Source organism: Scardinius erythrophthalmus (assembly GCF_964197995.2).
Source record: "Scardinius erythrophthalmus genome assembly, chromosome: 13".
Lineage (NCBI taxonomy): Eukaryota > Metazoa > Chordata > Actinopteri > Cypriniformes > Leuciscidae > Scardinius > Scardinius erythrophthalmus.
In genome coordinates, this window is record NC_138233.1 from 12,247,077 (window position 1) to 12,268,957 (window position 21,881).

At 37.5% G+C, this 21,881-nt stretch overlaps 2 protein-coding genes across 5 annotated transcripts; both read left to right on the forward strand.

The window, feature by feature from the left end:
• The first annotated feature begins 908 nt into the window (after window positions 1-908).
• Window positions 909-16,161, forward strand: ganabb (glucosidase II alpha subunit b). Of its 4 annotated transcripts, none has more exons than XR_014031376.1 (30): window positions 1,016-1,058; window positions 2,213-2,314; window positions 2,755-2,863; window positions 3,078-3,205; window positions 3,343-3,522; window positions 4,041-4,113; window positions 4,393-4,474; window positions 6,488-6,584; window positions 6,674-6,854; window positions 6,941-7,094; window positions 7,195-7,430; window positions 7,547-7,673; window positions 8,120-8,199; window positions 8,814-8,954; window positions 9,148-9,244; window positions 9,356-9,457; window positions 9,781-10,024; window positions 10,153-10,217; window positions 10,308-10,384; window positions 10,735-10,809; window positions 10,893-11,006; window positions 11,116-11,228; window positions 11,330-11,430; window positions 12,969-13,113; window positions 13,536-13,774; window positions 13,870-13,995; window positions 14,205-14,323; window positions 15,498-15,665; window positions 15,847-15,879; window positions 16,025-16,161. XR_014031376.1 is itself a non-coding variant. In XM_081382896.1 (24 exons), exons 1-24 carry the CDS (start codon window positions 1,036-1,038, stop codon window positions 11,663-11,665), a joined length of 2,808 nt encoding a protein of 935 aa, XP_081239022.1. In that variant the 5' UTR covers window positions 909-1,035; the 3' UTR covers window positions 11,666-12,692. The 4 variants fall into 4 exon arrangements, 2 of the variants coding, with proteins under 2 accessions (XP_081239022.1, XP_081239023.1); XR_014031377.1 differs by lacking the exon at window positions 1,016-1,058 and adding an exon at window positions 1,149-1,204; XM_081382896.1 differs by lacking the exons at window positions 12,969-13,113; window positions 13,536-13,774; window positions 13,870-13,995; ... (2 more) ...; window positions 15,847-15,879; window positions 16,025-16,161 and adding an exon at window positions 11,559-12,692 and having other exon boundaries at window positions 909-1,058.
• On the forward strand, window positions 13,679-20,486 carry LOC308701295 (pre-mRNA-processing factor 39; the record flags this gene model as incomplete). The annotated part of the gene is made up of 13 exons (XM_081383494.1): window positions 13,679-13,774; window positions 13,870-13,995; window positions 14,205-14,323; window positions 15,498-15,665; window positions 16,025-16,202; window positions 16,297-16,401; window positions 17,578-17,814; window positions 17,941-18,067; window positions 18,232-18,503; window positions 19,202-19,386; window positions 19,936-20,007; window positions 20,095-20,266; window positions 20,415-20,486. 13 exons carry the CDS (start codon window positions 13,679-13,681, stop codon window positions 20,484-20,486), a joined length of 1,929 nt encoding a protein of 642 aa, XP_081239620.1.
• Between the last annotated feature and the right edge of the window lie 1,395 nt (window positions 20,487-21,881).

Below are 21,881 nucleotides of genomic sequence, written 5' to 3' on the forward strand. Positions count from 1 at the left end.
GTTAACCAAAAAATGAAAATTGTCATCACCCTCATGTCGTTCCAAACCTGTAAGACTTTCGTTCATCTTCAGAACACAAATGAAGATCTTTTTGATTAAATCTGAGAGCTTTCTGTCGCTCCATTTTTAGATACACATCTGACACTTTGACGCTCAAAAAGAATTCATGAAGAGGTCGTAAACTAATCCATATGAATTGAGCGGCTTAGTCAAAATTTTCTAGAGACACAATCACTTTATATTATGAACAGATTGAATATAAGGCTTTTATCTGCTTATAAATATTCATAAACTCACCCAGCAGTTGTGGTAAATAGAAAATCAAGCATGTTCGATTGACGTCCAAGAACCAATGAGGTTCATTCTCGTATTACGCAGCATGTTTGAGCTTCAAACAGTTTTTTTGTGTGTTTCTGTTTGCTGATTAATGTTTATGTAAAAGCCTAAATTCAATTTGTTCATAATTGAACGCATTTGTGTCTCTTAAGAAAATCTTAACTAAATCACTGGATTCATATGGATTAGTTTTACAATCTCTTTATGACCTTTTTGGTGTCAAAGTGGTAGTTGCGTAGCTATCAACGGAGGGACAGAAAGCTCTCAGATTTCATCAAAAAGATCTTCATTTGTGTTCCAAAGATGAACGAAAGTCTACAGGTTTGGAAGGACATGAAGAGGGTGACTAATTAATGACAGAATTATCACTTTTGGGTGAAGTATCCCTTTAACCAGTGGCATACAGGTTTTGTGCTGTAAATGTAGGTCTTGTCTTAATCATCAGAAACTGGCTAGTTAGTACATAACAAATAGAAATTGACATGATGAAATAGAGAACTGCAATTGTGAATGCCTAACAGTAATATGTAGTTTCATCACACAATTATCTGGTGCACACAAGCATACATATCAGATGGATTCGTTTCCATGGTAAGAGGGGTCTAAAGGGACTCGGTTGTCACCCAATAGTGTTCTTGCAAACACGCTTAACTAACCAACCTCCGGGAGGCTGGGCTTAACGCTGTGTGTCAGTCCAAGATGGCGGTTATCTCCATTGAAAGGTAAAACAAAGACTTTTGGCTATCATATCTGTTCGTCTTTATGCCTTTTTTGACTTCTATCTGTCTTCATTTCAAGCTAATCGTTGAGCAGTTCGTGTGGGCGCTGGGCTGTAAATCTGCTGCAGGTGTTCACGAGGAAGCGAAAAGTAGATGTGAATGCGTGGCTGAGCTATCGCTGGCATTATGACGAGTCATGTTTTAATTTATTATAGGACATTGATATCTTTATGTTGTACACCTTTAGGGTTGATGTAATTTAGTCCATACGGATATCTTATTGCATTGATTCTTTACATCTCATCCTGGCGTTGATTTTTTTTATTAGATAAATGCAATAGGGGGGTCGAGATAATGGTTTGATCTGTGTAAATACAATGCTAGATAAAATCCAAATAGTTTGCAGATTATTATATCCAGCTCTAGTTGAGTCTAAAACCGACCCGTCATTTATTTATTGATTTTTATTAAAAAGGGTTAAGATTTAGGGAGCGATTTGAGTATTTCGTTTACATTTTTACTACATTTAGTAACATTTTTTGAAATGTATGAAATTATGTAACTATACAAAAGATGTTAGATCATGACAGCTGTTATCCTTTTTCCCCGTCACATTTTCTGCACTCTGCCAGGTTCTGTAAGTGGACTTTGATCTATTTTTTTATTGGGAACAGCTTTTTCTTAAAAAAAAAAAAAATGGCATTCAGAAAATGAATGAGATTGTTGCCTGAGTACACACTCAAATAGAAAAGTTTGCACATAGTTTATCTCTGATGCTTCACTGACTGATGATACCCCAGTACTAAAAGGGCCAAAATTCAAATTGCACAAATGTCATCATGAAGTGAATCCATAGTGCCTTTTTATTCTTGGTGCCATTTTAAGTAACTGATCTGTGGCACAAACTTGAGATTGTCTGGGGTTTGTTAGAGGAGGTCGATTGTCATTTGCATAAAGCAAAATTACCAGCCACAGTTTTACACCCTGGTCATCTGTCTAATTACAGACAAGGAAATGATCCTCAAGGGTGGCAAAAAAGGAAGGGAACATAGCACTGACTCTTTTATTGTTACTCCACCCTGCTCATTCATTACTCAAACCTGATCCATAGCAGTAACCTACTCTAAATTAAATTCTCTCCTCTTTTTTTTTTAAAGGATGGGGCTGCTGTCTGTGGTCTGTGTGTGTCTGTTGTTCAGCAGCGCCTTTGCTGTGGATCGGGGAAACTTTAAAACCTGCGATCAGAGTGCCTTCTGCAAGTATGTCAGTTACACTGTAATCCAGTACTGTATAGATAGATGACCTCTACAGCAGTGGTTCTCAACTCCAGTCCTCGGGACCCACTGCTCTGGACATTTTGTATGTCTCTCTTATCTGACACACTCAAATCAGATCATGGAGTCTCTCCTAACGAGCTGATGATCTGGTTTAGGTGCGTTAAATAAGGGAGACATACAAAATGTGCAGAGCAGTGGGTCCCGAGGACTGGAGTTGAGAACCACTGCTCTACAGTGTATAACTAGCATTGCATTTGAAAAATTCTGTCAAGGATCACAAATACTCATTATTGTAGTATTCCGACATACTTAAAATTAAAGTTATTCACCCTGTACTCTGCTGTGGTAGTTTAGAGAGTGCTTTACTTGCATCTGCAAAGACTCTACATATACATAGATTTTTTGTATCTGATTGTCCATAGACGTCAACGTGCGCTCAAACCGGGTCAATCCCCATACCGTGCTCTTCTGGACACTTTGGAGCTCAGTGACTCCCGACTGACCCTCCAGCTTATCAATGACAACAACAAGGTTTGTTTCATGTTCTCCTTTAAGAGATACCTTTCAAAACAGGAATTTTGTGGTGTTTTATTTTATTAAAAGAGCTTATTGATATTAAGTGGTTTATTCACTCAGGGTCGTTTTTTATTTTATGGTCAAACCATAGAAGACTTTAGTGTGCCCCTCTTGTTACAATATTTTGTTACAAAAGTCAAGATTTGGTCTGCTCTCTTGCTGTTTGCAGGTGCATTTGCTATTGGAGCTCTACAGACTGCAGGGGAATATGACCCGGGTGAAGATAAATGAGTTGAAACCTCTGAAGCCTCGCTTTGAGGTGCCAGACGTGCTCATAGCAGAGCCCCCTACTGAGCCGTGAGTGCACAATGAAATTCAGAGAACAGTCAAAACACATGCATGATTTATTGTGTTCCTCGGAGTAACCTCGGCTCGTCTCCGCTCCTTTCCTTTTACTACCTCATTTTTCTCTCTCTCTGTATCTCTTTCCTCAGCCTCTCATTTTTGTCTAAGGATGAAAATGGCGTTGTGTTGTCTCTGGGAGCAGAGAGCCAGAGGTTGATTGTTAGTGCCCGTCCATTTAGGCTGGACATCATGGAGGGGCCAGAGGTGCTGCTATCCCTCAACTCTCGTGGCCTGCTGGCCTTTGAGCACCTGCGACTTCGCAAGGACACGTGAGTATTGAGTTTTTCTCTCCTATTTGGAAGCATACATGTACATTACCGATCAAAAGTTTTGGGTTGGTGAGGTTTTTGAGCATAAGTATATTATGATCACCAAGGCTACATTAATTTGATCAAAAACACAGTATTACTGAAAATAATAATATTGTAAAATATAATTACAATTTAATATTTTTTCCCTATCTTTTTTTATTATTATTTTTTTTACATATTTTAAAATGTAATTTATTACTGTGATGCCAAATCTGAATTTACTCCAGTCTTTAGTGTCACATGATCCATCAGAAATCATTCTAATATGCTGATTTACTGTTTAAGAATCATTTTCAATTATTATCATTGTTGAAAACAGTTGTGCTGCTTAATATTTTCTGGAAACTTTTCAGGATTCAGAAAATATAGGAAAGTTTGCTGCAGAGCAAATTAGATTTTGTTAATGGATCTAAATCATGTACCCAAGCCTGACTATTAATCTCTCTTTTGTGTGTATGTGGGTGTTTTTATCAAAGGCAAGCACAACCAGATGGTGCTGAGGTTAAAGAGAGTGCCGATGGAGATCAACAGCAAGATGAAGGCGAGAAGGTCAGTAACTCTATGCGTGCGTTTGTGGGTGTGCCCAGGTAACTGATTCCGTGTTATCTTTCCACGTCTTCAGTTAAAACCAACACGTCCGGTTTCTGCACCTGATCTGGTTTAGCAGCTAAATGTAGCCGTTATGCAACACTGACGTGTGTGAAAGTGCCACAGTAGCTAAAGAAGTATTACTTGATGAACATCACATTGCAACTTTATGCATTTGAGAACTGAAAACAGGTTCTTTTTTGTTACATTTTTTTTTTGTCATATTTTCCCACACAATAGGATGAAGATGGAGAGAGTGATAAAGAGGAAGATGGTCTGTGGGAAGAGACATTTAAATCTCATACAGATACCAAACCAAATGGTATGTTTCTATGTCAGTTAAAAGACCCATGAAACTGCTTGACTAATGCAGTTTTCTTATCAGTATTTAAAGGTCCCATGACATGAAATTTTCACTTTCTGAGGTTTTTTAACATTAATATGAGTTCCCCTAGCCTGTATATGGTCCCCAAGTTTCTAGAAATTTCAATCGGTGTAAATCGAGCTTTTGCTGTCTTTCTCTGCCTTTGAGAAAATGGACGCTCAATCGCGCTGATCTTGAATCTCCTCCTTGTGACGTTATAAGGAGGAATGTTACCTCCCCTGTCTCTGCTTTGCCCGCCCAGAGAATATTTTCCGCCCATGAGAAAATGAGCTAGGAAGGAAGTAGGAACGCGTGCGCGCGATTTTAGTTTGTCCACGAGAGATATCATGGCTTTTGAGCGAGCGAAGCATAACAATTGCTCAATAATTGGATGTAAAGTTACAAACGTCTGAAACTAAAGTCTGGATCACTCTCTTTGGCTCAGCTACACACCTCGGACAAGTCAGTCAACTAATGATATATAAGTGTGTTGCTTTACTGTTTATGGTTGCCTAGACTGTTACACGTAGAATGTGGCTGTCACATTAGCTATGCAGCTATGCAGTTTATGTGTGTGAATACACACACTGAAACGCGAGTGTTGTACACTTCTTATTTGGATAACCGTTTTCCTGTTGGTTATACGGCGCGCGCGATATCCGCATTTCAAGATTGCAGAGCTTGATGATGTAATTGTAATAAGATAAATTACAGATGTTACAGATCTCTCATGAAAAGGCAACAGTAGGTTAGCGTTAGCTACATGATAATAACTGTAAACCATCCGAATAAAGTACCGTATCCAGACATAATATTTTAAACTAACCATTCGGAAACGTCCTGCTGGAACCGCTGAGTTGTTGCTTTTCCATCCGGATCAGATTCTGGGTCAAACCAGAGAATGTCAAACTGAAATGCTTGAACGACTGCGTGTCCTCATGCCATTGCTATATCCAACGTAAACATGCACGCCTCGGTACCGTTGCGCAAGATGGTCAAGGCCACACCCACCCTCCACCTTACGATGCCTTTCTCCTCCTCATTAGTATTTAAAGCTACAGACACCGAAACGGCCTGTTGGAAGGAAGCTCATTCTGGGACTGGCTTGTAGTGGCTATAATTCTGCACCGAGGCTGAATTTTTGAAAAGAGATTTCAGATACAGTACTAGGGACCACTAAGGCTTATATTAAAGCCTACAAAAAGTAGCATGTCATGGGACCTTTAAGTGTTTCCCAAGTTTTGGTGAAACATCTCAAAGGGTTTATTCCTTTTTTTTTTAAAGCAGCCAATTTACTTTAGTTTATATGAGTCATCAATATTTTGGTCTGATTTCCCAGAAGAGAAAATGCAAATTTTAAAAGTGCACACTATCATGTAAAAGTTTGGGGTCAGTAACAAGTCTCTTATGCTCACTAAGGCTGCATTTATTTGATGATAAATTCAGTTAATATAGTAATATTGAGAGTTATTTATTCATTCTGAAAGCTGAATTTCATTCTAATATGCATTCTATTTGTTGCTTACAAAACATTTCTTATTATTGTTAATGTTGAAAACATTTGTGCTGCTTAATATTTTTGTGCAAACTGGGATCTTTTTTTCAGGACTATTTGATGAATAAAAAGTTCAAAATAGCAGTACTTATTTAAAATATAACAACATAAATGTATTCACTGTCCATTTAATGCATCCTTGCAGAATAAAATAATTAATTTCTTTAAAAAAAATCTTACTGACCCCAAACTTTTGAATGGTGTGTAGTTAACTTTTTGGAGTACATTATAACATATTGGAGCATATAGAGCTAATAGAGATGGCCTTACATTTTGATTACTTGATTGATTACTCTCACACAGTAATCAAATGTTTATAATTATATTTAAAAGTTCACTTGAACATTTTTATCTCTGATAAAACTACATATTAATGATTATCATCTGTGTTGATTTTGTTTAAAATATTTCCTTAGGCCCCACATCAATAAGTTTAGACTTCTCCTTGCCCGGTGTAGAACATGTATACGGTATTCCAGAGCATGCTGACAACCTAAAACTCAAAACTACAGAGTGAGTAGATGTCTTAGTACACAATCAAAATATACCTCATATAAAACGGTAAACACAATGGGTTTTTTTTTCCCCTTTTCTTTTTCTAGTGGTGGCGAACCATACAGACTGTATAACCTAGATGTGTTTCAGTATGAGCTCTATAACCCTATGGCCTTGTATGGATCTGTACCTGTCATGCTAGCCCATAACACGCAGAGAACCATGGGTATTTTCTGGCTTAATGCAGCCGAGACCTGGGTTGACATCAGTTCTAATACAGCAGGAAAGGTAAGAGGTTACTAGGGCTTTCTATGTTGTCTCTTATTATAGTGTATTTAAAACTCTTCAATGGTTAATTTTGTCATTCCTTTCAGACTGTCTTTGGTAAGATGCTAGACTTTGTTCAAGGCTCCAGTGAGACTCCTCAGACGGACATCCGTTGGTTCTCTGAGAGTGGTATCATTGATGTCTTCATCATGCTTGGGCCCAAACCATCAGATGTCTTCTCACAGTACGCCTCTCTCACAGGTAAATGCCAGCTATGAGCTCTAAACTACACCAACCAAACCATTCACAAAACCCTGTACAGACCTGAATCAAGTATATTGTGTGTGTTTGGCATATCTAGGCACCCAGTCCTTCCCTCCTCTGGCCAGTCTGGGCTATCACCAGTGTCGCTGGAACTATAACGACCAGGAGGATGTGAAGTCAGTGGACCAAGGCTTTGACCAATATGACATCCCTTATGACTTCATATGGCTTGACATCGAGCATGCCGATGGCAAGCGCTACTTCACCTGGGATCCACACAAGTTCTCTCAGCCTAAAGAGATGCTTCAGGGCCTAATGGACAAGAGACGCAAGGTCAGCCACGCCACAGTTGTTTGTATAACTGTAGTATGGTATGATTTTCTTCTAAACATTCATAAGTGTGAAGAAGAGTCTGATTGAAAGATTTTGTGATGACAATTTTGTTTTAGATGGTGGCTATTGTAGATCCTCACATCAAGGTTGATAGTGGCTACAAGATCCACAACGAGATTACTTCTAAGGACTTCTACACTAAGAACAAAGATGGTGGAAATTATGAAGGCTGGTGCTGGCCAGGTGAGAAGTTTGTTTTTAAATATAATGTCCTTATAGTACTTGGAAAAAAGTTATATTTTTGTTTTTGAATGAAGTGTCTTATGCTTACCAAGGCTTTATTTATCTGATCAAAAATACAATAAAAACAGTAATATTGTGAACTATAGCAATTTAAGAAAACTGTATTTCTATTTTAATATATTTGAAAAAGTAATTTATTCTTGTGATGGCAAAGCTGATTTTCAGCAGCATTACTGTCACCTTTGATCAATTTAATGCATCCTTGCTGAATAAAGGTATTTATTTCTTTAAAAAGAAAATCTTACTGACCCCAAACTCTTAAATGGTAGTTTAAGTAATTTCACTATGACTTTAAAACAAATGTGGTATTTGTGATAAGATGCTTAATATAAGATTTATTGTAGTTGAAATGCATCTCTCATTGCTTTGGAATGGTCTTATCACAGGAAACTCTGGTTACCCAGACTTTACAAATCCAGAAATGCGGGCCTGGTGGGCCAGCATGTTCTCCTATGATCAGTATGAGGTGAGACTTTTCTGTTGTGTCAATCTCAAAAGTAAAATCCCTGATTTAAAAAAAAAAAGGATCTGAAACTGTTAAATCATAACATTTCCTTATTCTAATGTTCTAATGGTTGCAGAAAAATTATTCAAGCAGATGTTGTAGCTCTACCTGTTTCTCCCCTCATCTCACCCTGACAGGATGTGGTGATGCTTTAGTCTTATGCTCCATTTCCCCTCTACATTTTTTTCTGTTCAAGGAGAGTGTGAAATACTTATGCTCACAAAATCAGAACGCAAAAAAAAGTTCAAAACGGAATACACAAACAGATTTTGCATATAGACGTCTTTATATCAAGGCTGTTCACCAAACTGTGAAGGGCATCAATCACTGGTTTCCGTTAGGTGGTCTTTCTCACTGTGAAATCTCAACGGTCTAATTTCTCTCATTCCTAATAATTATACATTAATATAGTATATTATCTTCCTAGTGGTTTTGTGCAGTTTTGCACTCAGCGTGAAGAGACAAATTTCTTATTCATTGGAAGTTGTTGCCTCACATCTGGTTAGGACACGAAGTTAAAAGTGAAAACAACAAAAACAAATCGCATTATCACAACTCTACATGTTGCTTTTCAGGGCTCAATGGAGAACCTCTTTACTTGGAATGACATGAACGAACCGTCCGTGTTCAATGGCCCAGAGGTCACTATGCACAAAGATGCGCTACATGGAAACTGGGAGCACAGAGACATACACAATATCTATGGACTTTATGTGGTGAGGATCTCTGCAAGATGTATGAGAACCAACATGTAGAGTATTTTGTAGCTTATAATAAATTATAACTTCTAATATAAGGAGAAACATAAATAAAGTTACAATTATTTTATACTCTACCACCTGCACTAAATGTTCTTCAAAAATAAATACTTATTTTCTTCTTCTCCTTAATTTCCTCTTTATTTTGCAGCAAAGGGCCACTGCCGAAGGTCAAGTTCAACGATCTGGTGGAGTTGAAAGGCCTTTTGTGCTGACCAGAGCCTTTTTTGCCGGCTCTCAGAGATATGGTGAATTCATGTGGTTGTTTGTGCACACTAAACTTAAAGCCTGAAACGCCATCATCATTTTATTGTACATGATGTGTGCAAGAGACATTTAGGTTTGTGTATTTTCATCAGGTGCTGTCTGGACTGGCGATAATGCAGCTGAGTGGGACCATCTGAAGATTTCTATTCCCATGTGTCTCAGTCTTGGGCTTGTGGGCATCTCGTTTTGTGGAGGTCAGTAATTAACTTTGTAGTGGTGATGATAACTAGGCCCAAATGAAATTTCATTTTCTGTGCTGAGTTTGGGGAGAAATGGATTTTAACATGCTAAAATAAGTATTAGAGTTTCACTAATAGCTGAAAGCACAATCAAATCAGGCAAAATATTTAATAACAAACACATAATTAGCGGGTGTATGTGTATATTTCGATTGAGAGTGGTTTCCATTCTACAGTTTGCAGACAGATTCCATGTATAATGCAAAGTACATGTGTGTAACTTTATCTTTCTGCATTTTGTAATCATGCTAATAATTGATCTCTCTTCTTGCACACAGCTGATGTAGGTGGCTTTTTTAAGAATCCCAGCACTGAGCTTCTGGTTCGCTGGTACCAAGCGGGTGCATATCAGCCGTTCTTCCGTGCTCATGCCCATCTAGACACCACACGCAGGGAACCCTGGCTGTTTGGTCCAGAGAACACGGCACTCGTTCGTGAGGTAATCCGCCAGCGTTACGCTCTTCTGCCATACTGGTACCAGCTGTTCTACCATGCGCACCAAACTGGAATGCCAGTCATGAGGTGAGTGCAGTCCCTGTGAATGCTTGTTTAGAATATTGTTCATTATTTCAAGTAGACTGGATTGTTTGTGTAGTCAAAAGTACTGCTCCATTTTACGTTGGTGCTCTTTCTTTTCTGTCATGCCTCAGACCTCTTTGGGTTGATTATCCAAAGGATACAGCAACTTTCACCATTGATGACGAATACCTAATTGGTGAGATTGTTTTTAGTTAAAGTCTAATATGAGTTAGTCTATAATTTATAAAGGTGTATTTGATGAAGTCTGTTTCTATTTTTTGTTTAGGAAGGGATTTGTTGGTTCACCCAGTCACAGAGGAAGGCTCTCGTGGAGTCACTGCTTATCTTCCTGGAGCCGAAGAGGTAATACTGTTGACTTAAAGACTGAATGATATCAAAAATATTGATGAGTATTGCAGTCTGGGCGATTATGTAAATTTTGTGCAACAAAATGTCTTAGTAATCTGCCACCAACTTGTCATAGGTCATTGCCTAGTGACATAAACTAGAGCTTATTTGTTTGTTTTTACATAAAAAGTGACAAATCCATCAATGTGTCTAGGTCAAAACTGTGCTCATCAATGAGAGCTTTAATGTTAGAATGAATGGAAATTGATATAAAAACTTATGTTATATGAGATTAACTCTAGTTTGCTTACTTGCATCATACTTTCACCATGTTAATGCTTCTTGTTTTTCTTGTCCATATCCAGGTTTGGTATGATGTCCACACCTTTCAAAAACACAATGGCGTGCAGAATCTTTACATCCCGGTCACTCTTAGCTCTGTAAGAGGCTTTCCTTGTTAAAAAAAAAAGAATGTTTATTTGAGTTTTATATAAACTATAATTCCTTTTCTTTTCTGTTTTAGATCCCAGTGTTCCAGCGTGGTGGTTCTATCATCCCTCGGAAGGACAGAGTTCGAAGGTCATCTGCTTGCATGGAAAATGACCCATACACCTTGTATGTGGCCCTTAGCCCTAAGGTAAAGAGCTAGTTCTCTCTGTTGATTAATTAAACAAATTGTGTAACAGAATAAAATCCATTTGTCGGATTAATTTAACTTCTTTTTTTCTCGCTCTCTCTCTCTTTAGAAATTTGCAGAAGGTGAGCTCTACATTGATGATGGCCATAGTTTTAACTATGAAACAAAGACCGAATTAATTCACCGGAGACTCACCTTTGCCAAAAATGCTCTCACCTCCAGGTATTTATGTTAATCTGTCATTGTCCAAACTTTTTTGGATACATTGCTGTATAACTTACTGCAGAAAGTTTTAACTAATTTTATTTTTTTTATAATCTCAGCAACCTGTGCCCAGACTGTAAGTTCTCAACTTCATCATGGATTGAAAAAGTTCTCATTTTGGGTGCCAGCAAGCCCAAAAAGGTTCTTCTTAAAATGGATGGTAAGATATTTATTCAGGTCTGCTCAATATTGTAGTATCAGAAACTAATTTAATACTGTAGTTTCTGATGGAAATTACCTCAATATTTGAGATATGGCATTGTAAGCTTCCCACACTCTCTCAAACAGGTAAAGAAACCCCTGTGGATTTTGAGTTTGATGCCTCTATGTCAGTGCTAACCCTTCGTAAACCTGGGATGAACGCCGGAAACGACTGGACCCTGCTGCTGCAGTAGCCAGATGACAATTAAAAAAAAAAAAAAAAAATCAGCCAAAAAAATTTTTGAAAAATTCACTTTTAATTCATAAACACATTAAGCACTTACAAAATCATCATGACAATTTAGAAGCGAACTGGTGCAGCGGGTCAGAGATATTTGTGCTAAAAAGAAATGGCAGGGTCAGATAGTAAATGCTTTCCATTTTAAATGTAATGTCATTCACAAGTCAAAAGCTTTGTTTTTAATTTCACATGGTAAAAAAGTAGTGATAAAGTCAGATTAACTGATTCATGCAGTGGATTTAAATAATTTCAGGGCTGCAAATCAGGCCGTTAATTGTTTATAAACTGGAAGTTAATCTGTTTTAACAGATTTGTTCCTTTTCAAGGAAGATGACACATCAGGTTCACAAATCTTTGCTGTTTTTCTTATCATTTTAAAAACAAAAAAGCTCTAGAAAATTGTTTAACTATGATCACATTTGTACATCAGGGGTTTTAGAGACTACTATTAAGCTCTATGGCCTTGTTAATTTGACGGGGGCTCTTGGGTTTGGATTCTTCAACAGGGGAATAACCCACTGACTGAATCTGTGAGTTTATTTTGTCTTACTGCTTCTTTTTTTGCCATTTTTGTTATGTAGAGCACTTGAATATGTTGGGTATATGTGGGTAGGGTGATTTTCACTTTGAGCCAGCAAAGCAGAATGAAACAGTCAGGCATTTATAATTATTTCTGCTGTGATGGGGAAGATGATTTGATGTTAATTTTATTGTCATCCACTTTAAATTGATAACTTGTCGAAATGACTGAAGTAGGTGTTTTAGGCAGGGCCTCTGATGAAAGAGGCATTTGTATACATTCCCATTTGACCATCCTGTGTGACTGCTCCGTGTTACTGATTTTTTTAGTTGGTTTCATTCCATTTTTGAGGGTGACCCTGAAAGCTCTGGAAATGTTAGACTAAATGTAATGTCTAAATTTTTGATTAATGGATGTTCAAATGAGATGGTAATAAAGGTTAACTGTACATTCCCAACTGCATTTGTTTGTTTTCTCTCATTTTTATTTGTTCAGTTATGCCTAATTATAGCATTATGTGATGGTTGCTAATTCCATTTAAAAGTAATTACCAATAAATCTTAAATAAATAGCTCATTTAGCTTGGGTTGTGTTGTGTTGATTCATAAAACTACAATATTGTTCGTAGTCATGTATAAGCAGTATCAGACGATTTTGTTTAATGTATATTAATCATTATATCACTCACACCCAGTTGTAAAACTAAATTTTAAGATGTTTTCTCATGAGATTTCAGGTCAGACAGCGGCGGCCTTACCATCGTCAATCTACTGCGACAGTAAGGGGTCGCACATTCAATGCGTCATTTGTTATGTGGTCAATAATGGCGGCGGAAGGCACAGGAGACCCGAGCGACAACGGGGAACTCACAAACCCTCCAGGTTTCCCTTTAAAAGTTACTTAATAAAATACTGAGTTTGTAAGCATGTATGAATGGGTTGTCGTATTAATTTCTTAAATGCTTTTATGCATCAGTTACACGGGCACGTCTTCAATAGCTAGCGAGCTAACTAATCAGTGATTTATTGATTCGAACTTGAGTATGTTGATACTGTAAGAGTTGTTTGACACACTAATGTCAAGTTTAATACGATTATTAAATTGCAGACTAACAATTATTAATGAGTACTTAATATTCTAAAGCACGTCAACGAAATATGTAAGAAAGAAAACAAAAACAAATTGTCCTATAGCAAGATAGCTTAATCCATAATATGTTACAGTTTTAGCTACTGCCACATAAGTTGACTTCGATATGACCCAAGTACACTGCAATGTATTTAATCAAACACATTGGTTTCAGTGACAGAGCTTTATGAGCCTGAGGTTGCAGACCTTCCTAAACCAGATGTTGAGGAGTCAGTGAAGAGCGGTGCTGATGGAGGAGACACAGGCATCTCAACGGCATCTTACACAGCAGAAGGAGAAGAGGAGGAGGAGGGAGAGATGCCGACAGACTTTGAGAGGCTTTGGAAACTTACCAGCGACAATCCTCAAGATTTTAACAGCTGGACTGACCTTCTGCAGTATTGTGAACAAGAGGTGAATGGGTTGAAAACGGATCACATTGCTTTGTTTTTGGGTCGACACCAAAATGTAATTTGGTTTTATGTTTTTCATTTGATTATTTATTGCAGGGCCACATGAGAGCTTCCCGTCAAGCCCTGAATGCATTTCTGGTCAGGTATCCACTGTGCTATGGTTACTGGAAAAAGTTTGTGGATCTTGAGAGACAGGCCGGACACAACGATAAGGCTGAAGAAGTAAGAACGTGCATAGATTGACAGTTCAGTCATTGTATGAGAATACAAAAGAACAGAAACAATCTCAAAACAGAAAAAAAATCCTCTGCCATGATTGTCATTTCATTATATTAACTGTTCTGAGTGGTCTGCAATTTTTAAATATTAAAAAATGATTTGTACATAATGTTGCAGCGGAGATGTAAAGCTCTATTTGGTTCCTGTGACAGGTGTGTGAACGTGGTTTGAAGGCCATTCCTCTCAGTGTTGATCTCTGGATCCACTACATCAACCTTCTGCTGGGAACGCTCAACATGAACCTGCCAGATTCAACACGGCGCATCCGCAGGTATGAATGAGAAAAAACTTTAACCTTGCAGCATTTTTTTCCCCCTGGATACAGTTTCAGCATCCATTTTTATTCTATAATATTGTTAGACCCTGTTTGTTACTAGATCTCTTTGTCCTTCCAGAAATGTCAGATTTTGTCTGAAAGTCTATCGCCACCGATGCCACGCTAACTCTGCCAACTAAGAGACAGATGCAGGGGAAGAGAAAGAGGCAGGAGATGAAGTGGTGATAATATATTAGCAGATTTTATTGAATAACTTTAGTTGCATCATCTTTGTCAAAGCTCTATCTAACCAGAAATAATTTCAGCAAGTGCTCTTAAGCAAAAAGAGATTTATATTTATTTAATGCTACTTAATAGTGTCTAAATACCTTTACGATACAGTTATTCTCCTTTGCACTTGCAGCAAAGATGCACGAATTAGGGCTTGAACACATTACACATTTTTTGCCCCACGATTTTTTTCTGCAGTCTGCAGATTTCAGTTGACAGATTTCATAGAAAATTATGTAGTGTAGTTTAATATTTTGAGATTTATTTAGAACACACATTGTTTTTTTTTTATTTGGCATTCATCTCGTATCAACTAGTTTCTGAGAGAATATGTTGTGTTTGGAATGACTTGAAAATCTGGTAGTATGTGGCCCTCAGTTATTAACTGTATGATGCCCAGTTTTTCTCTGTTACCAGTCACAAAGTCAGGAAGTGTATGATGACTTCTGTTTGAAAATGTGTAGTGTATTCCAGCCTTTAGTTAAAGCTTAAAATCAGCATAAAATGGAAATAGTGAATATCTCTTATTCCCTGTTGTAACGTATATCTGAGAGAAATGGCTTATCTTGACTTAACGACTTAATTATGTCCATCGGGGATTGTTGGATCGGTATTGTTTGCTATTGGTGTGATCTCTTGGGAGTGATTGGTTTGCGGGCCCACATCATCAGAGATGAGATGTCGTTGCGAGGGGTAGGAGGTGTTAATATTTTTGATTAAAGATTATGAGGGCACATAAATTGAAAACAATTCTGTGCTTGGATAAGTCATTTATATAATAAACACTGCAGTATGCCATAAAAATACTTCATAATGACTTTAAATATTATTCTTTACAGCAATGAAACATCCCAAGAAACAATATAACATGAGAAGTAAAGTCTTGTCCTCTCCTCAGCGTGTTTGAGGAGGCAGTTGCAGCCGCTGGCTGGGACTTCAATTCAGACAGGCTGTGGGATCTGTTTGCCGAGTGGGAGAAGGAGCAGGCCAACCTGAAGTCCATGACCAGTGTCTATGACCGCGTACTGAGGGTCCCCACACAGCTCTACAACACACATTATGAAAAGTACGCTATGCTCGTGGACCATGTGTTATTTATCTTAACAATTTTTTTCCTCGCACAACTCCTCAGATTTGAGGCACACAATCCACATACCACACACACACACACGCATGGATTTGTGAGAATTTGTTACCATTTCTTCTCACGCTCATATTCTGTGATCTCTTTCCCCCTTTATATTTAGATGCAGCTGAATGCATCAACAAAAGCCTAATTGGTAAACTGTCAAACACCTGCAGTTAAACACAAATCCAGATCACCAAAATATCACAAAAATTATTTTGCTTTCAGAGTCCATAAAAATCATGGTGACTTATGTTACACAAGGCTGATCTTCTCTGAATTTCTGTCTCTTCTCTCAGACTGAAAACTCACCTAACCTCCCACCTGCCTCAGGATATCCTGTCTCCTGAGGAGTACAGTAAGGTGAGGTCTGAGTACAAACAGAGCCAGATTCAAGCCAAAAAAGAGAGATCTGATATCACTGCAGATGAAGAGGAGAGACCGCCAGGGGAGGACGAGCCTGCAGACAACGACTCGGTAACCCACTTTCCATCTCCACTTGAAGGTTTTCTTTTGACGTGAGATTGATGTGAGACTTTATCGTTTTAATCTTTAATATGTTTTTATGCAGGAAGAAGCTGTGCAGAAGATGCAGGAGCTCCTGTTGGTCAGCAGAGAGGAAGTGTACCAACAAAATGAAGCAGAAGTCAGGAAGAGATGGAACTATGAGGAATCTGTAAGTCCCTGAACAGTTTATAATAAAGATGCTTTACAGTTAACAAAGAAATTTATATTTTTATTCAGCAAGGATGCATTAAATTGATCAAACATGACAGTCAAGACATTTGCATTCTTACATCAAAGAATAAAGATAGAAAGAAATGTTTCTTGAGCACCAAATCAGTATATTAGAATGATTTCTGAAGGATAATGTGACACTGAAGATTCATGATGCTGATAATTCAGCTTTTCCATCACTTGAATAAATTACATTTGAAAACATATTCCAATAGAAAAGTTATTTTTAAGTAAGCAATAAGGTGCGAGCAGTCGTGCTGTATTTTGTCGAAGGGTGTTGTTAGGCACGACACAAAACGTTTCTTCGTCAAAACCTATTGTGACATACTTGAGAACATTTTCGTTAGTTAAAATGCGAAATGAGCCTGCCACGAGTTCTCGATTACCCTCTTTCCCTCTATGTCCAAAATGTTACTGTACGGCACGTCAAAACACACTTTGTTTACTATCCCTTCAGGTGTGTTTAATGGTGCTGAAATCCTTAGCATAAATAGTTGTGAGATGCTCCGTTTTATCACGGCCCTGTCTTCTCAGTGTCTTCACAACTCCAGCAAAAACTCATTCAGATATCTGTTCAGACCGGCATGTAACGCTACATAAAACTGCCTATGCCATATTTTTCACCTTTTGATGTTCTGATGGTTCCGTAGAAGTCACTGAGCATTTCGTTAAGTTTAGTCATGGTCATTTTTTTTTTTTTTTTTTTGTCAACAAGACTCAAGTTTTCTCTATCAATCTATCAATGTTTTTTTAAGCACTGGAGTATGACAGTTCATTTTATCAGAAGTCTCTTCAAATAGTTTCTCAAACCACTTGTCTATTATCATACTGCCTAATATATTAAAATTTACTTTAAACATGTATATCTTGATACGGGTTGTTACTATGGGTGTTGTGCAGTGATGCACAGAATCGTTGGGTTAAGCTATTGACCAATCAGCATCAAGGAGTGGAACTAACGATTTTATGAATTGTAATAATATTTCACAATATCACTTTTTTTATCAAAGAAATGCAGCCTTGGTGAGCATATGAGACTTCTATCAAAAACATTTGAACTGTGTATGAAGTTTTTCTGTCAATTCACCTTCCTGTTCCTCTCCCTTTTTTCCAGATTAAAAGGCCTTATTTCCACGTGAAGCCTCTGGATAGAGCCCAGTTGAAAGCCTGGCAGAGCTATCTGGACTGGGAGATAGCAGCAGCTGAAACAGCGGCAATGACCGCTGAAGGGACGGCTGTGGAAGGCCATGAAGATTCAAAACAAGAGTGTGTAGCTGGGCACGAGAGAGTACTGATTCTGTTTGAGCGCTGTCTCATTGCTTGTGCACTCTATGAGGAATTCTGGGATAAAGTAAGTGGAAAGGAGATCAAACAACCTATTCATATATTCAATATCATAATGATCTGCATTATTATTTTTCCATATTCGTAAGACTTTTCTGTTACATTTTGTAATCTATTCGCGTGTGCGTTACAGTATGTGCATTACCTGGAACCACGCGGCCTGGAGGAGGTGCGTAATGTGTACCGCAGAGCTTGTGAAATCCATCTTCCATACAAACACAGCATCCACCTTCAGTGGGCCTCATTTGAGGAAAAACATGGTGAGAAAGTCAGTTTAGCATAGAAAATACACTAACTTAAAATACAAAACATTTTAATGCTTTTTAATTGAAATGTGGATTTGTAAATTTTTTATTTCTTGTCTTCAGCTACTGCATAATCTGTATTTTACATTCTGTCACTACACTTCTCTTCTCTCCCATAGGTAATATTTCAGAGGCACGGCGTATTCTAGAATCCCTTGAGATAGCAGTGCCTGGTTTGGCTGCGGTGCGTCTGAGGAGGGTAGGTCTGGAGCGGAGAGCAGCGCGTTTAGATGTGGCAGAGTCACTCCTGAAGGAGACGGTGGACCAGAGTAAAGACAACCCCACACTCCATGCCTTCTACTCCATCAAACTGGCTCGCTTCCTTCACAAGCTGTGCAAGAACCCTGCCAGGGCCCGCACTGTTCTACAGGAAGCCATAGAGCTGAGTCCGGTAAAACACCAGCATCTGACATTTTAGACATTTTACATACAGTACTTTTCAAAAGTTTGGGTTTAGTAAGATTTTGTTTTGTTTTTGTGGAAAAGATAATACTTTTATTCATCAAGGACGCAATTCATTTATCATAAGTGAAAGTAAATAGATTTAATGTTACAAAAGATTTTTATTTCAAATTAATGCTGTTCTTTTGAACTTTCTATTCATCAGACAATAATTAAAATAGTATCATGTTTCCACAAAAATATTAAGCAGAAAAACTGTTTTCAACATTGATAATATTAAGAAATGTTTTTTGAGCATCAAATCAGCAGATTAGAATGATTTCTGAAGGATCATGTGACACTGAAGACTAGAGTAATGATGCTGAAAATTCAGGTTTGCATCACATAAATCAATTATATGTTCAATTATAATCAAATAGATTACCGTTCTTATAAATTGCATTAATATTACACAATATTACTGTTTTTACTATATTTTTAGATCAAATAAATGCAGCCTTGATGAGCATACGAGACTTCTTTCAAAAAATCTTAACGATCCTAAACTTTTGAACAGTAGTGAATTTCAGACTATATATACTGTGACATGGAAGAGCGTGGTTTACCCCTTACAAAGCTTATTCTTTGTACCAATATTTCACAATACATGGCTCAATCATTTAAATCTTCTGGCATTTGGCTCCTCAGGATAACGGCAGATTGTACCAGAACCTTCTGGAACTGGAGATGTCAAGTGACTTGCGGGCTAGTGGAGGTGTGATTCAGCAGTGTGTGGCCAAAGCGCTTGCTGCTCCTCTCTCCTCAAAGACCAAAATCCTTTTCTCTCAGCGTGGCCTGCAGTTTGCTGAGGACTTTGGGACCACAGTACAGAGGTCAGAATTCATTCGGACCATTTAAGAAGTTGCTTCAGCACAAGTGATGTACAGTACTGTGCAAAAGTCTTAGGCACATTAGTATTTTCACCCCAATGGTTTTAAGCCAGTTACTTATTTATTTTGCTGTAGTATGTCAGTAGGAAATATCAGATAAACGGGTAGGTTAGGTCAGGTTTTCTTCATGTAATCACAGACGTGTAATCAATGATGGTGAGATCAGATCTCTCTGAGGAGCTTACTCGCTTTTGTTAGACTCCTTACAAAAGCATACAAAAATCTCACTGGATTATTACAATTAATGACAAAAGGAATGTTTGGAAATGTAAACTGATTTTTCCTACTGATAAACTGCAGCAAAATATATAATTTATTTTGGTGAAAATACTAATGACCTTAGACTTTTGCACAGTACTGTATTTATTCTACACATACAGGATATTGCTTTTTTATTTACTCAGTACATTCTACTTTTTCTTTTGTGGATTCTGCATTAATAGGTTTTATTAAATGTTACTTACGGTAGATGTTTTGCTTGTATGTTATCAGTGTGTTGAGCATGTATGAGGAGCACCAGAAGCTGCTACAGGAACACAATGCAAAGAGAGAAGCAGAGAATAGGTGACCTCCAAAAACAAACCCAGAGATCTCCTTTCAACATTTAGTTGTGTGTAAGACTTTTTAATGTGCTTCTTTGTATTCCTCAAGCGATAATGATGATCCAGAAAAGATGAGCAAAATGGATGATGGATCTTCCTTGATGGTGCCTCCACAGACTGCTCCACCCACGATTCCTCATGCTCCTATGACGACACCACCTCCCTCTATGATGGGCGGAGACATGAGTGGATCATATGGAAGCTATGGCAGCTGGTATCAGGTAAAGAATTGAATTTGCACATGAATGTCGTATTGTTAAAGCACTGCATTTACCCAGTATGAGGCAATTAGAGCTTTCAAAGATTAAACTTTGGTGCATTGGTGATTTAAAATGTGTTTTGTATACAAATATTGTCCCTGTGTCTCAGCAGCAGTATGGAGGGTATGGCAGCTACCAAAACCCATGGAACCAATATAATCAGTATTACCCTCCCAGCTAAATCTCTTCAGAGACAGCGGTCTGGGGTGCTGCTTCATGTGATCCACTCACACATACTCAATTCCCCAAAAGCCGCAGCAGTGCATAACTTGAGCCAGTGTCAAAAGAGTGAGGGATAAAATGTACAAACCTATTATTGTGTTTTTAAGGCTGTTACACTCTCTTTCCCTGAATTTTTTTATACTATGTTCCACCTTGCAAATTGCATTTGTGTGTGTGTGTGTGTATATATATGTATATGTGTGTGTGTATATATATATATATATATATATATATACAGACCCTTTCCAGAACGTTAAACTTCCATAGATTATAGATTCAGGACCCACAACTTAACCCTCATGTGGTGTTCAAAACCCTATAACACCTGTGGTCTTCCCGGGTCAAAATGACCCGCCTATAAAAAATAGCTTATAAATCACTCATTATACCATATTTTCACCCAATCTTGGAATCAATCTTTTTGTCAACTTGTTCTCTTTTAATTAGGACTGGTTTTATATTTCTATTTGAATCTAATTAATCGTAGGCCTCATTTATTTGACAGTAGGGATCTCATTTTTTGAGTAAAAAAAACATTATTTTTGAATAATTTTGGAAATATTAAATGAAATCTGAAGAAAATTGGCACTGTTTATCACACTAGTCTACTTTAATATTTCACCAGGAATTTTGTTTTGAAAAACTTTTATTTTGTACAAAATGGCACATTGTCACACTTGTGGTCTTCCCGGGTCAAAATGACCCGCCTATTAAAAATTGCTTATAAATCACTCATTATACCATACTTTCACCCAATCTTGGATTCAATCTTTTTGTCAACTTGTTCTCTTTCAATTAGGACTGGTTTTATATTTCTATTTGCATCTAATTAATTGTAGGCCTCATTTATTTGACAGTAGGGATCTCATTTTTTGAGTAAAAAAAACATTATTTTTGATTAATTTTGGAAATATTAAATGAAATCTGAAGAAAATTGGCACTGTTTATCACACTAGTCTACTTTAATATTTCACCAGGAATTTTGTTTTGAAAAACTTTTATTTTGTACAAAATGGCACATTGTCACACTTGTGGTCTTCCCGGGTCAAAATGACCCGCCTATTAAAAATAGCTTATAAATCACTCATTATACCATATTTTCACCCAATCTTGGATTCAATCTTTTTGTCAACTTGTTCTCTTTCAATTAGGACTGGTTTTATATTTGTATTTGCATCTGATTAACCGTAGGCCTCATTTATTTGAGAGTAGGCATCTCATTTTTTGAGTAAAAAAAACATTATTTTTGAATAATTTTGGAAATATTAAATGAAATCTGAAGAAAATTGGCACTGTTTATCACACTAGTCTACTTTAATATTTCACCAGGAATTTTGTTTTGAAAAACTTTTAT